Source organism: Carcharodon carcharias, chromosome 13, assembly GCF_017639515.1.
Source record: "Carcharodon carcharias isolate sCarCar2 chromosome 13, sCarCar2.pri, whole genome shotgun sequence".
Lineage (NCBI taxonomy): Eukaryota > Metazoa > Chordata > Chondrichthyes > Lamniformes > Lamnidae > Carcharodon > Carcharodon carcharias.
In genome coordinates this window covers 127,956,869-127,973,554 of record NC_054479.1, presented here as the reverse complement: position 1 = coordinate 127,973,554, position 16,686 = coordinate 127,956,869, and the positions used below count along the sequence as shown (strand labels likewise).

At 43.0% G+C, this 16,686-nt stretch overlaps 1 protein-coding gene across 2 annotated transcripts in view; it reads right to left on the bottom strand.

Moving 5' to 3' along the window:
- The window catches only part of cax1 (cation/H+ exchanger protein 1), an 88,706-nt gene extending 75,504 nt beyond the window's left edge, over positions 1 to 13,202 (bottom strand). For both annotated transcript variants that reach the window (XM_041203569.1, XM_041203570.1), the window contains exon 1: positions 13,039 to 13,202. In XM_041203569.1, coding sequence (XP_041059503.1) covers positions 13,039 to 13,102 — 64 coding nt within the window. In that variant the 5' untranslated portion in view covers positions 13,103 to 13,202. The remainder of the gene's footprint in view (positions 1 to 13,038) is intronic.
- Positions 13,203 to 16,686: the final 3,484 nt, after the last annotated feature.

Here is a 16,686-nt window from a genome sequence, read left to right as displayed (position 1 = left end):
ATTTAGCTTGGAGTAAAAAGAAATATTTCCTCAGGAATAGGCTTGGCAATTGCTAGAAGAGAAACATTGTATGTTGAACCTCACCTCTTATACAGAATGCACATGCTAAGTATTGTGCTAAATGCAGTCTTTTCTAGTATTGGGATCTCCAATGAACAGTTTTCCCTCACTGGGATACTTTAGATGGCACTTACACTTTCCCACCAAGAGTAGGCCCATGAGACTTAAGCAAGACTTGACAGCACAAAGTGACAATCGATCACTACAAACGGGTTAAGGCTGCCAAGAAAAAGGTCACAGAAGTAGTCTATAAAAAGGTCTATGCCATACTACAGCTAGAGCTCAGAATTAATCCTCAACAATCCCCGGGGAACCATATTCCTGAGAAACAAATGGGTCAGGAGGGAAAATGGAAAGAATACAACACCATTGAACAGAATAGCTGATAGTCTTAGGCAGAGTTCAAAGTTTAAGGGCTGTCACAGAGCCATTTTAGTGGAGCAGATTTGAGCACAGGATTTCTGTATATGTAATGCTGAATATCCTACCCTGCAACAAGTACTTAACATACTCTAACAAGAAAACCATCTGCTGCTTCAAATATCCATGTTGTCTTCACTAAATGCAGGAAGAGTAATCAAGTGCCTGTAAAAAGAGGGAGGAGTATAGTTTCAATCTCACAACGCCAGACACATACTATCCCTGTTCATTACTTGCTGTGTGATCCTAATATGGCCTTGTCTGTGGGCATCTTTCACAGGCACTGGTAGATATAGCCCACACAGCTTTCCACGTTGGACCAAGAAAAAAGGAGACAGAGGCCAATATCAGCATCACCAATATTTACAGGATCTGTAATCACCATACTCCAGTTCAAGCTGTACATCTTGGACAAATGTAAACAAAGCTACTTCTGTTAAAGGAAGGCTGCCTCTGATGTCTGTAGGCACAATGGGTGCAATGTTGGGTTACTGAAGGGTGCATACAGCATCCTGGGCTTTATTAATAGGGGCATAGAGTACAAGAGCAGGGAGGTTATGCTGAGCTTATAAGACATTAGACAGACCTCAGCTGGATATTGTATACAATTTTGGGCACCACACTATAGATAGGATATAAACGCATTTGAAAGAGTGCAGAAGAGGTTTAAAAGAATGGTTCCAGGGATGAGAAACTTCAGTTATGAAGCTGAATTGGAGAGGTTGGGACTGTTCTCCTTGGAGAGGTGAAGGCTAAGAGGAGATTTAATTGAGGTGTTCAAAATCATGAGGGGGCTGGATAGAATAGATAGGGAGCTGTTCCCACATGTAAAAGGGCTGAGAACAAGAGGGCACAGATTTAAAGTGATTTGCAAAAGCAGCAAACGTGATGTGAGAAAACTTTTTCACACAAGTAGTTTGGGTCTGGAATGCACTGCCTGGAAGTGTAGTGGAGGCAGAGGCAGGTTCAACTGATGCAGTCAAGAGGGCATTAGATGATTATTTAAATAGAAACAGTGTGCAGGGTTATGGGGAAAAGGCAGGAGATTAGCACTAAATCATAAAGCTCATTTGGTGAGACAGTGCAGACACAATGAGCCAAATGGCCTCCTACTGCATCATAACAATTCTGTGATTGTGAAGAATCTTCAGTCTCTAGCCATGGTCATGCGCAACGATTACCATGACGACTAATGGGAACTCAGATGCACAGTGCAAGAGAGTGCCTGTCGTTGACTAGGTGCCATAACAGGATGCCCTCGACACAGAGCCCAGTAAGGATCAGTTCAATATGCTGATGGGAGTGAGTGATGCCTTTCGAGTTACAGATAGTAAGTGACAGCCTAGTCAAAGTGAGTAAAGCCAGGAGTGGCCACTACTGCTGGAACAGAGGACTACCATTGCTGTAAACTTGATGCAAGAGGTACAGGAATAGGGACATCTTAGGATGAGCTGGCAAGTGAAACTTGTTGATGTGCTCCCCCTTCCCTCCCCCCTCAAATAATGGCTAACCCAATGAAGGTGGACTAACAAACTAAGATTAATTATTTTATTCAATTCCGGTGCCAAGGCAAAAATATCAAAGTTATACAGCACTTTTAATGTAGTAACGGCATTTCACAGGAGCACCAAACAAAAATTGTCACTGAGCCAAAGGAAAAGCCATTGGGTCAGGTGACCAAAAACATGATGTTGCGACTGTGGACTTTGAAATGATTGTTCTAAAGTGTCTCCCTTCATTCAAGGGAGGAGGATGTGACCTCCTACGAAATCTTCCCAGAGACAAGCCATGTGACCTGGTTACCATAGGAACAGGGGCCTCAAGTAAAAACTTAAATGAAAGGAAGGTGCAAGTTTTAACACCTGAACTCAAAAGGAGACGACAGCTGGACTTACTGCGTGCAGACTCTCAGGGTCAGTCAGACAAAGACTTGGGGAAGACCCCACAGCAGGTGCTGCCATACCAAGCAGAAAAGGCCTGTTTTTGGGTTAACCACCAAGCAGAGTGCTGAGGACAGATTCCCAATTTGCAGAAACGAGGCTTGCAGAGAGTGAAAGACCTAGGAATCATAAGTGGGTGCCTTGCTATTGAGCATAATCAAATGGACTTCAGAAGATTGAGTGGAAGAACTTTGGTTAAAAGAACACTAGAAAATTCACGTTGGTGGGGCAGGGAGAAGAGTTCCTGTTAAAGCCAGGAGGAGCTTGGGGATTTTAAACACAGGATTGCATTTTTGCTGAGAGTGCGATGTAAGAAATAATCATGGCATGGGATTTTCAGTTGTGTTAAATTAATGGAGCATACCTTTTCCATCATTCGGTATATTAGTTGCCTATTTGGTATATTAGTTGCCTGTTAAGTAATGTTTAGTTGATGCTGATTTTAGCTTGCTAAAAATAAAAATGTATTAAAAATGTGAAATCTTGTCTTGCAATCCCTTTGTGTTGGACACTTAAGATATGAATTTTCCAAAGTTATCACATCTCTACAGGGATTGTAACATTGGTCAAAGAGGTAGGAGGTAGGTTTGAAGGGGAGTCTTAAAAGGAGAGAGGGGGGTGAAGGGGGCAGAGGTTTGGAGGGAATTCCAAATAGGTAGAAGGCAGAGTCACCCTGTGGTGGACAAAGTGGGATATGGACAAAGACCATTCGAAACCCAAAATGCTCAGTGAAGACACTGTCCATCAGAAGGACAATTTAACCGTAGCACTTCAGTCTCTGCTCGTTTCTCCACCCTCCCTCCCTCTCCCAGATACTGACTACACAGTGTCAAGCTTGTGAAGCTGATAGCCACATGTAGAATCTGCACACCATCAATTCAAACACGAGGCATTCACTGAATCCTTTTATCATCATCTAAAACTAGCACACTACATACATCGGATGAAATTAAGAATTTAGGTCTCAATCTGTGTCCTATTTATTTATTTCTTTCATTGGATGTGGCATCACAGGCTAGACCAGCATTTTTTGGCCATCCCTAATTGTCCTTGGGAAAGTGGTGGTGTGCTGCCTTGAACCACTGTTGTACTGCTCCTAGTCTCTCCTGGGATGTAGTTTTGTCTACAATGTCCTTTAATCAACAGCAACTTTAACACAGTTTAAACAACTGGGCCAATAACTGTTCTGAAGGCTTAAATCTAACGGAAGCTAAATGAACATTATAAAAAGTGTGGACTGAGTTTCATTGTAAAACATCAAATGGTTTGATAGCCAGTTTTCTTCCAAGATTACCATATAAAGCATCACTATGGAAGGTAGATCTCTTGTCAGGTGAGATATGGAGTTTGAAAATGCTACAGGAGAATAAAGCAGCTCCCAAGAAAACAGTGAATAAAGTACCAGGTGAAGGGTAGCAAGAAACAGATAGAGGAAGGAGTGTTACTTTGTTCACCCCTGGGTGACCATGCCTTCTTCCTATTTGGAATTCCCTTCCAAACCTCTGTACAAGCCCTCATTTTAATATTTTTACTGTAACAATCTAAAATCAACATCAAATAAATATTGAGATAAACACAAAAAACTGCGGATGCTGGAAATCCAAAACAAAAACAGAATTACCTGGAAAAATTCAGCAGGTCTGGCAGCATTGGCGGAGAAGAAAAGAGTTGACGTTTCAAGTCCTCATGACCCTTCAACAGAACTGTTCTGTTGAAGGGTCATGAGGACTCGAAATGTCAACTGTTTTCTTCTCCGCCGGCGCTGCCAGACCTGCTGAGTTTTTCCAGGTAATTCTGTTTTTGTATCAAATAAATGTTACTTAATTGGCAACTAATAGTTAACTACAGAAAAGGTATTCCCATTAATGACACAATCAAAAACCCCATGCTACATTTATACATTAACTTCAAAAAGGTGAAAGAAGATCATCAACAATACAAATTTCTTCCTGATTGACATTTAAGCACTTGGTGGGTGAGGCCCCCATACTTAGCTTCCAGAGGTCCAGACTGGCTTGCACTCTTTGCCACCTCAGCAGAGGCAAAACCAATGAGTCAGAAGAGATAAAGATGGCAACCAAAATCCATCAGCTCAAAGTAAACCACCATTTGCTAAAAAAAGAATCTTAATTTTGCACAGTCAGCCCTGACTTCCTTGAGTTTGGGAGAGGGGAGCAGGGGATAAGGAACTAGACTTCCTGTTGGTGCAATAACAATGTTAACTGATTAAAATACACACATCTTGTACACCGGCCATGGAAGTTTGAAATTCTGCATAATCACCTCGCATATCACATGCACATTTGAAATGAAGTGTATGTTCATCTTTCTGTTAAGTTATGGATCTTGATAGAATTTTTCAATTTGTCCTCCATTCACTTGGCTACACAGCTAGCTTGTCAAGCTTAATTGCACAAGGGAGTGATTATCAGCACTCAGTTGAATTGCTCTGGGTATTCAGCTATATCTAATGCCATCCAGTAGCTTCGACATCAGTATCTCTTCCTGAGATCAAATTAGTTGCAGCGAAGGCTATGGGCCCCAACACCATTCTAGCTGTAGTACTGAAAACTTTTGCTCCAGAACAAGCCATGCTCCTAGCCAATTTGTTCCAAAACAGCTATAACACTGGCTTCTACATAAAGTGGAAATTTGTCCAGGTATGCCCTCTTCACAAAAAGCAGGACAAATCCAATCCAACCATTACATATGATTGATAGGGTGGTAAAGTGATGGAAAGTGTCACTGACGGTGCTATCAAGCAGCACTTCAGACTTCATAGCCTTGGTTCAAATACAGACAAAAGAGCCGAATTAAAGAGGGGACATATGACTGATAATGAGGGCAGTCAAGGTAGCATTTGAGTGTGGTACCAAGGAGCCCAAGTAAAACTGAGTTCAATGGGGACCAGAGGGAAAAATCTCCACTAGCTGGAATCACACCTAACGCAAAGAAAGATGGTAATGGTTGTTGGAGTCCAATCATCTCAGCCCCAGGACATCACTGCAGGAGTTCCCAAGGATGGCATCCTAGGCCCAACATCTTGAGCTGCTTCATCAATGACTTTCCCCACATAAGTCAGAGATTAGAGAAACTGGTTTGTTCCCTTAACCTTCTTTGCCCTAAGGAGCATATTTAATAGAGGTGTTTCATCAAAGTCATGACTTTGATGAAAGATGGAGAAAACCATTTCCACTGACAGGGAGCTCTGTAACCAGAGGACATGGGTCTAAAATAATTAGTTTTTTTTTAAAAAAAGCCGGAGATCAAATAAGAATTTTGTGTGCAGCAAATGGTTTTAATGCACTGCTTGTAAAGCTGGTGGAAACAGATTCAACTGTAACTTTCAAGAGGGAATTGGATCTTAAATCAGTTTTGCAGAATACATTCCTTGTGCAAAGCCTTTTTATTCTGTAGTCACTATAGTTTCATCCTAATGGCAAACAGCTCAAATGCTTTCCCCAGACAACCCAATTTGGGAAGTACCAGGGGTAGTGATTTTCAAATATACATCCAATTTGGTGCATAATGTGGACATCACTAAAAACCAAGCATCATCCACTGACTTCACTCAAACCTCTACCATATTTCCAACTCACTCAGCAAAATCATGAGCTCCCACTTCTGCAATGATTTCAGGGCTTACAAATTTAAGGGGATGAAGAAAGAAGGAATGGCTATTTATAGGCAAGTTAAGTTTTCAGGTTCAATAGTGTAACTGTCTGTCCTCCAGCAGTAGGAGAATCTGCAGCAGAAGGAAAGGATGTGAAATATATCCTTCAACAGCTTCATCTTGACCTTGGAGTTTGATACTTGTTCATTTATTCCACAAGCTTTGTTCCCCATTCACAGCAAACTGTACAGCATCTCCATGGCTAGATACAAACAATCCACTGCTGGCTCTTCACGTTTAGTTGAGATTAGAAAGGGAAGCTATAATGGAATCCATTTTTAAACTCGTACATTGCCCTGGTTATTGGAACTCAATAGTTTTGAAAACCAAAAACTTAGGATCAACACCAAAACAATGGCCTATTTTCCCTCTGCATACGCTCATAATATTTCAAAACAGTTGAAACATGTGATACAGTGACTAATACCTTAAGCTAGAGGTCAGCTTATCTTTTTCTTGACAGATCATTAATTCAGTCTCTGTTGCTTCATAGACATCAAATTTAATTTCTCTTTTCAAGTATCCTTCTCAGTTGATAGCAACAACCCTGCAGACTGCCAGCAACCAAAAAATAAACAAGCTGGGGTGCTTAACAAATGAATGCTGCAGACAGCAGAGATTGTTTTGGCAAAGGGACAACTGATGACAGTCACCAGCAAAAAATAAAATCCTTCACTCCCAAACTGCAGCAAGGCCAATATTTATTGTCCATCTCCACTTGCCCCATCACTGCCTTTTGAATCACTGCAGTCCATGTGACAAAGGTGCCCCCACAATACATTGTTATACTTGGTGGTGGTTTTGATACAATTTGGAGGGTGGGGGGGGGGGGTGGGCGGGGGGTGGGAGCGTGGGGAGGCTGCTAGCCACTTCAAAAGGGCAGTCCAAACTCAATCTTGTATTGTCGGACTGGAATAATATGTTGGCCCGACTGGATAAGGACAGCAGGTTTTTTCCCACGTGCGAAAATTTGTTATTTTAAAAAAAAATAAAGTTTTAATCAGCTTTGCTTTTTGAATCTAAATTTCAATTTTCACAGTTTTCACCTCACCCACTAACTGTGGAAGCAAATTCCACTTCCTCAACTGTGCAAAGAGATCAGCTCTTATTTCATAGTTGAGGGAACCAACCATGGGCTGTTTGACTCAGTCTTCACTCTTTCAACCAGATCAGCCATCAACGGAGACAGGTGGCCATTAATATGGCTAGAAGCTGATGCAGCAACTTTTGATCGGCTCCTTCGGAAGAATTTTAAAAAAGTTATTCTTACAAAAACCCACAGGTTGTTGAAATATATTTTAAAAAAGGACCCAGAAGTTGAATAAGTCCACCTAATAATAGGCTTAAAAAAGGGACACACACACAGCTGAAGGAGTAAAAGCAAAAAAAAAGACATTTCTATATTTGATAAGAGGTTGCAAGTGACTTGTGTGCTCCGATAATGTGCCTGCTGTAAAGTGCTTTGGGATGTCCTGAGATTGTGAAAGGTGCTATGTAAATGTAGGTTCTTTCATCATGTGGTTGACTCTTGAATGCCCTCTGAGGGCAATATGGGATGGGCATTAAACGCTGGCCTAGCCAGCAATGTCCACATCCCATGAATGAATTTTTAAAAAAAAATCAAGTTTCCAGACTGTTCACCTATCAGCATGCTATTACAAGTGCTGTACCCCACCAACACCTCAATCACTGTTTCCTGTTGGGTAGCTAGTAGTCTTTTGGAAAGTAGGGCCAAGAGCCCCCAGCAGAGACAGGGTGCCCCACACAAGTTTGAAGACACTTGTCTCCTACCAATGCTAGATGGCCATCGATAAATATCTGCACATACACACTAGTCTGTGCATGCACAGAAAACCCATGACATCACTCTGCTGCAACCCAGCCTATGGATTTGATGTATTAAACCTCAGTCCATGACCTTAATTGCAGAGGATTATGATCTGGGGTCCTGAATATAAACTTTGTTGTGCTATGAATAATTGACCATTAAAATTTTGATATGGGAGAAAAATAGAATGGAGATTCATCTTACCCTCATAAGGATAGTGAATTTAGTGTGTCCTTGATTGAAAATGCAAAACACCAAAGCAAAATTCAGGATCTGAGGTTAGAATATGATATCTGAATCAGAGAATCACCCGAGCGCTTAGATATGTTTTCTACAGAGGTCAGCTAGACAAAGTCATTCAAACTTAAGTCGAAAATATCAAATCTTCTAATTCAAGTGTCCCAGGGATGTGGTAGGTATGGCACATATGATTCCGCCACTTCCGGCAACTCCAACATGATGCCACCACCAAACACATCTTCCCTTCACCCCTCCTGGTGGCATTCCACAGGGTTCGTTCCCTCTGGGTCACCCTGGTCCACTCCTCCATCACCCCTTACACCTCAACCCCCTCCCACGGCACCTTCCCATGCAAACTGCCCTTTACATCCCCCCTCCTCACCGTCCAAGGACCCAAATACTCCTTTCAAGTGAAGCAGCACTTCACTTGCACTTCCCTCAATTTAGTCTACTGCATTTGCTGCTCCCAACATGGTTTCCTCTACATTGGAGAGACCAAACGTAGACTGGGTGACTGCTTTGAGGAACACCTTCAGTCTGTCCGCAAGCATGGCCCAGACCTCCCTGTCACTTGCCATTTCAACACACCACCCTGCTCTCATGCCCACATGTCTGTCTTTGGCTTGCTGCAATATTCCAGTGAAGCTCAGTGCAAACTGGAGGAACAGCACCTCATCTTCTGACTAGGCACTTTACAGCCTTCCGGGCTGAATATTGAGTTCAACAACTTTAGATCATGAACTCTCTCCTCCATCCCCACCCCTTTCTGATCCCCCTTTTTCCAATAATTCATATATATATATTTTTCTTTTCCCACCTATTTCCATTATTTTTAAATGTATTTCCATCCATTGTTTTATCTCTACCTTTTAGCCTATTTCGATCCCTTCCCCCCACCCCATCCCCATTAGGGTTATCTGTACCTTGCTCATCCTGCTTTCTACCCTTAACGTCACCATTAGCACATTCCTTAGCTAATATCACCAACGTCAACACCCCTTTGTCCTTTTGTCTATGACATCTTTTGGTTATCTCTACCTTTCAACGGCCCTCTATCCAGCTCTACCTGTCCCACCCACCCCCCTCCCTTAAACCAGCTTATATTTCACCTCTTTTCTATTTTTTCCTTAGTTCTGAAGAGTCATATGGACTCGAAAAGTTAACTGTGTTCCTCTCCGTAGATGCTGTCAGACTTGCTGAGTTTTTCCAGCTATTTTTGTTTTTGATGTGGTAGATATGATGATTCAAAATTACCTTCTAAACAAGCTTGACCAACAAATTTATTTAAAAAAAAGAAATTTGCAGCTATATTGACACAGTACGAATAAGTTCACTGTGGTGTCCCAATGACATAACAGAGTAAAACAACACAACTGCACATGCACGTTGTTGACAGCCATTTGAAAAAGCACTGTTCCACACGGAAGAAGATATAAAATGCAGAACCTACTCCTGGGAAAATCAATCATATTTGCACTCATTTTTAATAATCCAAGAACTTGGAATTATGTAAATTGAAAATTGCAAAAAATATTGTATTAGATAACATGAAATAAGAGACTTTAATAAGGAGCAGGCTATTCAGTGTGTTGCAAATTACACCCAGGCTATCCGATTTGGACATCACAAACAGATCATTTTAAATGACGCTTTGGCAAAACTTTCAACCATTGTGCTCCAAAGATCAAGGTATAGAAATTGACCTGAAGACTTGCACAACCCCTATGAGTCAAACAGAACTGGTGTTGTGACTCACTGTTGGGAATGTTATTCACAAGTTATAACATTCGACATAATCTACATCACAGGCACTTGCAGATGAGATAGAAGAAAATCTAACATTCTGCCATCAAAAGTCAGTTCTCCACACAAATCATCTCATTTCTACACTGAAGTTACCCAACTTTCATTCCACCTCCTTCCCTATTCCACGACCTCATGAAAAACAAAGATTCAATTTGTTTCCCTGCTAGAGCTCAAAATCTCCCTCCTGCCTCTGCTTTTTATTTTAATATATTGGCTCCATCCAAACTTAGATTTATTCGGGATTTTTAAAGCCCTTTGACTGTACCATGGGTTTTTTACTCTTTCAGATTTATTTTGTTCTAAATATAGTCCAGTGCAACCCTAAGAGCCATTTTTCTCAATATTTCCAGGCCATTTTAAAATCACGTACCTGTGTATTAGACACTTCAATATAATGCTTATGGTTACAGACATGATGGGCTGAATGGTCTCCTGGGCTGCATCCTTAAGATTCTACTCTACTGGGATGTAGAGGGCAAATTAAGATCAAGCAGATACAAAGGTTAAATTAATTCAAATAAAATCACCCAAACTACAACCAACTACATGGCTTCCTGTTCCCATTCAAGGCATGTTTTAATACAAGTCCACTTGTAAACAAAATAATTTATACCCATGATTAAAAGGCTGCCAGCAGTTGAATTCTTCCTTCCTCATATCTTATCTTTAATAAACAAAACATTAATGCATTTTACAAGGACTAAAGGAGGTCAGGTGACTGAAATCTAGTGTGAGAGAAGGATAGAGAGTAGGAATATTCCAGAGCTCAAGACATGAGGCAAAGGAAGTCAGGGACATGGAAGAGGCCAAAACTGGAAGAATACATGTCAAAGGATTATAGGAGGTTACAGAGATAGGGAGGCACGAGACCATGGAGGGATTTGAACATATAATGTTCTCATCTAAATCTGAAGAGTTGGTGAACCAGGAGCTGATATAGGCCAGCAAGGGGCTACTTTCCTCCCCCACAAAGCGTGCAGCCCAAACACCACTCAATTAGCATGGAGCCACACCACAACTTGTATGGAGAGAGGGATTAAAGCGTAATAAATATTACTGCAGTAATATTTATTACAAGATTTCAGTGGGATCAAACAGCAGGTAAGTAAAGTGCTCAGTGTTCACCTACCACAGGCTTTGGGAAGCTCATTTACATATTGAGAACTCCCAAATTTGCATTATGGTTGAAAACAGACATTCTAATTGTGCAGCACAAGGTGAAATGCCGGCAGCAAGAGAAACTGGAATCAGCCAAAAACAAGCAGCATACTTGCATTAGTGAATTTTGCTTAATAAAATGTACTGTCTCAAATAGTTTTGTGTATAGAGCAACAGAATCACGGTGCAGAAGAGGCCCTTCGGCCCATCGAGTCTGCACCGACACGTGAGAAACACCTGATCTACCTACCTAATCCCATTTACCAGCACTTGGCCCATAGCCTTGAATGTTATGACGTGCCAAGTGCTCATCCAGGTACTTTTTAAGGAAGTGAGGCAACCCACCTCCACCACCCTCCCAGGCAGTGCATTCCAGACCGTCACCACCCTCTGGGTAAAAAGGTTTTACCTCACATCCCCCCTTAACCTCCTGCCCCTCACCTTGAACTTATGCCCCCTTGTAACTGACCCTTCAACTAAGGGGAACAGCTGCTCCCCATCCACCCTGTCCATGCGCCTCATAATCGCCCCTCAGTCTTCTCTGCTCCAACGAAAACAATCCAAGTCTATCCAACCTCTCTTCATAACTTAAATGTTTCATCCCAGGCAACATCCTGGTGAATCTCCTCTGCACCCCCTCCAGTGTAATCACATTCTTCCTATAATGTGGCGACTAGAACGGCAAACAGTACTCCAGCTGTGGCCTCACTAAGGTTCTGTACAACTCCAAAATGACCTCCCTACTTTTATAATCTATGCCTTGATTGATAAAGGTAAGTGTTCCGTATGCCTTTTTCACCACCCCACTAACATGCCCCTCTGCCTCCAGAGACAGTACTAATCCAACTGAAACAAAAGCAAAATCAGACTGAAAGAGTTGATGTATTTATAACAACCATCAAATCCAAGTTTTGTTTCCAACCATATTAAAATGCCAGCAAACCAGGCCAGTATTACTTAATCTGTCCAGGTTTCAGCATCTTAGTATAAAACAGCAAATCCAAACCAGCTAAACAAAGCCACATTCAGCAGTTTAAGCAAAATATTAAGTTTCATATTAAGAGTTATATAAAAATCACATAATTGTCATCAAGGACAAGCCCCAGAACACAGCAAGGATGGGGATTAACATTAATCACAATTACAGTAAAGACCGTATTACAGAATCATACAGCACAGAAGAAACAATTCAACCCACAATGGCTGTACTTGCTCTTTGAAAGAGCTACCCAATTAGTCCTTGCCTGTCCCCATAGCCCTGAAAACCTTGCACTTAAGTATCCAATCCTCCTTTGAGTTTCTATTTAATCTGCTTTCTTCACCCTTTCAGGCAGCTCATTCCACATCATAACAACGCCATGAAAAAAATTAGCTTTATTCTTTCCCACCCCATTTTTAAAAAATAATTAGCAAAAGAAAGTGTCCTCCCTGGTATATAGGCTCCAGCATTAAATTTAGAGTTTTATTACATAGAATTATAGAAATTTACAGAACAGGAAGAGATCGTTCAGCCCGTCTGCCTGCGCTGGCTCTTTGAAAGAGCAGCCGCGTTTGCACCCATCTCCCCACTTTTTGTCCTTAACCCTGGTAGCTTGTCAGCCTCAAGTACCTGTCCACCTCCCTTGCTGAAATTATGCACGGGGCATCAGTCTCCAGCAACCTTTCCAGGTAAAGCTTTCAAAAGGTCCACATGACATTGAAATTTCTCTTTTTTTAAAAAAAAGAAGAAAAATCTACAGACAAGCTGTTCTAATTCTGACAGCACCCTGGAGCCCCAGTTAGGTTTGGATGAGGAGGCGGTGAAGAGCAGCTGTCAGACACCATGGGAAGTTAAGTGCCGGCTAAAGGGACTGGGTTCAGCCGATGATACAATGTCTAAGCTGGTGATACAATGTTTCCACGCGGCTCCTTACTCAATGCGTCCTGGGTGCTCCGTCTCCGCAAGCTGGACTCCGACTCTGGCTCGATCTCCGACATGATTGGGGGATTAAGACCGCTGCTGGTGTACGGAAAAGAGGAAGCCGATCTCGGCACCTGCTGACCGCTCACTCGGCTCTTTTACCGGCGCTGCGCACGGGCCGCCTTTAACCCGTTCGCAAAGCCTTCTGGGAGCTGTAGTTCTCCACCCACTTCCACCTGTTTCAGTGGGACTCAGGGAACTACAACGCCCCAACCCCGGATATTTCCGCGGTTGTCGTCGCTTTGCTGACAACTTGGGAATTTTTTTTGCGTTCCTCAGAATTGTTAAAAACAGAATTTGAAAAACAAAAAGGAGTATTTTTTTCTTTGCTGCACTCAGTAAAAAGTTGGGAAAGCTGAAAATCTGAAATTAAAACAGGCAAGGTACATCAGCATCAGACGGGGAAGGACGTGTTTTCTTTCCGTAGGGTAAAGGAGTCTAATAAGCATTCTTTATTTTAATGCATGCAAGCAGAAAAGAATAATTTTTTTGCAAAAACATGTTTTACTCATAAAATATCTAAAAGAACATTACAAAACATTTCAAAATGGTCATTACAGAGAGTGCAATAATATTCAAATTTTCTACATAGATCATGTTGCACTCAAGTGCTTCAATGCAATTCTGATACATGTAATATTTACAGTATACAATTTCCAGGCCCTCCGTGCACTATGGGTGAAAGGCCTTAGATAGTGACCTTTCCCCATATTGCACCTCTGCAGCAGCTACCCCAAGCTTTAGTGCATCCCTCAGTGCACAGTCCTGGACTTTGGAATGTGCCAGTCTGCAATACTCGGTCGAGGACAACTCATTGCACAGGAAGACAAACAAGTTTTAGGAAGACCAATGAGCATCTTTCACCTAAGTTGATGATCTTCCAGCTGCAGTTGATGTTTGCAGTGTGCATCCCTGGGAAACAGCCCATAAAGCACCTTCCTGCATCATGGGAGGTGCTCGGGATGAACCTCGCCAAAAACCACTACATCTCTCTCCAGACCTTCTTTGCAAAGGCACATCGCTCAAGGAAGTGAACAACGGTTTCTTCCCCACTACAGCTACCTCGAGGGCAACATGCAGAGGGAGTGAGACTCCAGGCGTGTAGGAAAGATCGGAGGTTTGCACAAGGTGTCCCTGTGAACATGATCCATTTTTTCCTTCCGCATAAAGCGGTAGATGGCTCGGTTGATCACCACAGCACAGAAGTGAGGAATGGGCCAGACCTGCACCACGTACATCAGCACCGAGAGTGCCTCACACCTGCTGACCAGGTTCTTAGCCACAATGAAGAGGGAGCATCACTCCCACATTCCCAGTTCTTGTTTGACCATAGCTACTCGCTCCTTCCAGTTTCTAGTGCTTGCCCTGGTTCCTCTGAACCATATCCCCAGCACCTTCAGGCAGTCTGACCTGACGGTGAAGGGGACATAGGATCAGCCAACCTAGTTCCTAAAGAACAGGGTCTCACTCTTGCCACGATTTACCTTGGCTCCTGGGACTGGTTCAAACTGGTTGCAAATGTTCATCAGTCCGCCCACTGACAGTGGATCCGGCGACATCGTCCACATTACAGGGAGGCTTTGACCTGAGTGCCTCCACTGCCTGGGATCGTCACTCCTCTTATGCTTGAATCCTTCCTGATGGACTCAGTATTGGGTTCTATACAACACATGAACAGGACAGGGGAGAGAGGGCAGCCCTGCCTGACACCAGATTTAATTGGAAAGCTTTCTGATTGAAACTGTGTTACTGATGTTTGTGTGGAGCAGTTGGATCAGATTGCAGATTCCCTCTCCAAACACCATCTTGGAAAGCACATCCATCATGTAGGTGTGTGCTACCCTGTCAAAGGCCTTCTCTTGGTCCAGGCTGTTGAGGCAGGTGTCCACACCCTTATCCCATGCATGGACAATCATATTCCTGGTTAGCGTGAGGCTATTAGAGATCTTCCTGCCAGGTACAGCGCAAATCTGATCAGGGTGGATCACCAACTCCAGAGCAGACTTGACCTGATTGGCAATGGCTTTGGACAGAATATTATAGACCATATTCAATGGTGAAATGGGTCGCCCATTTCTAATTTCCTACCTTTCCCTCTTCCACCTGTAGAATGATGCTTTTGCTCCTGGATTCTGACATGCAGCCGGCCAGAAGCATACTCTTGTACACTTCCAGTAGGTCGGGGCTGATGCAGTCTCATTGAGACGAATACAACTCAGCCAGTAAGCCATCACTTCCAGCAGTTTTACTGTTCTCAAAAGGATTCGAAGACCTTAGTCAGCTCATCCAGAGTTAGTGGTTTGTCCAGACTTTCCCGTGTACTGTCATCCAAGACCTCCATGATAGAGGACAGGAAAGACTGGAAGGCTGTGCTGTCTTTGGGCTTCATATCATATAATCCAGCAGAAAAGGATTTGCTAATCCTCAAAATGTCAGACTGAGCTGTTTTCTTCCTTCAGGCTACTGATCACAGCACTCTGTGTCCCTTTTGGAAGAAAGTGAGCACATCTCATCCTGCTCCACAGAGTGGGCTCTGGAACGGAAGATGATCTTGGAGGCCTTTGAGGCAAAGAGCGAGACTTGCTGACCCTTCAACTCTTGGAGGTCCTCCTTGACCTCCATCAACTGCAGCCGGAGCAGATTCTGCATTCTTTTCTGGAGTCCGGACATTTCCCTCTGTTCCTTTCTAGCCTTCTGAACACCTTTTAAGGATGAAAAACCTCTTGATGTTCTCCTTGATCGCTTCCCACCAGTGAGTCAGGGATTCAATGAGGGATTTCACAGTTCTTCAACCTTTGTAATCCCTTTTGAATTCCTCAATGCTTTCTGGGGTCAAGTTTCACTTTCAGCTTCCATGTTCTCCTGCCAAACCTCTGGTCTTCCTGTAAGTGACAGTCAGCCAGTAGGAAGCAGTGGTCAGAGAACACAGGCTTGACATTGGTGGATCTAACCGTGAACACTTGGGATACAAACAGGAAATCTATCCTGGAACAAACGGACCCGTCTGGCTGCGACCAGGTGTAACCATGTAGTGCTCCATCTGCAGGGTTGCTGAAGACATCGTGCAGCTTGGCATCTTTCACTATTTCCATCAGGAGTCTGCATGTGGCGTCCAGTCTGCTGTTGGTTCTGCCGGATCATCCAGCTGCATTGATGATGCAGTTGAGGTAATCCAAGGTTGCAACACATCACGTAGTAGATGTAATGCTACGTATGTTAATGGACACAATCTTTATCCCCATTTTAAAGCATTTTGTTGCTTACCAGATCTGCTGTCTTTGACAGTTCCAGTCCTTTGGCCTGCTCCTGTATGTCCATAGTGTTTGGAAATTGTCTCGCTTGTGATGGGCTGAGGAAATTATCCTGAACATCTCATTGAAAATGTTCCACCTGGGTGACATCGAAAGATTCATGCAAGGACCGAGGTTTGGATTGTTCTCTGTTGGAGAAGCCTCTTCCATCCATTCCCCTTCAGGGTCGTTGCTGCTCTCAGCTTCCCGGAGCTGGGGTGCACTGGCCTCAACATTGTCTCCAGTCTTTACACACACACACACACTCACAAAACCGGACTCTTAGGCCAGCATTTCACAGTCGGCGAGCG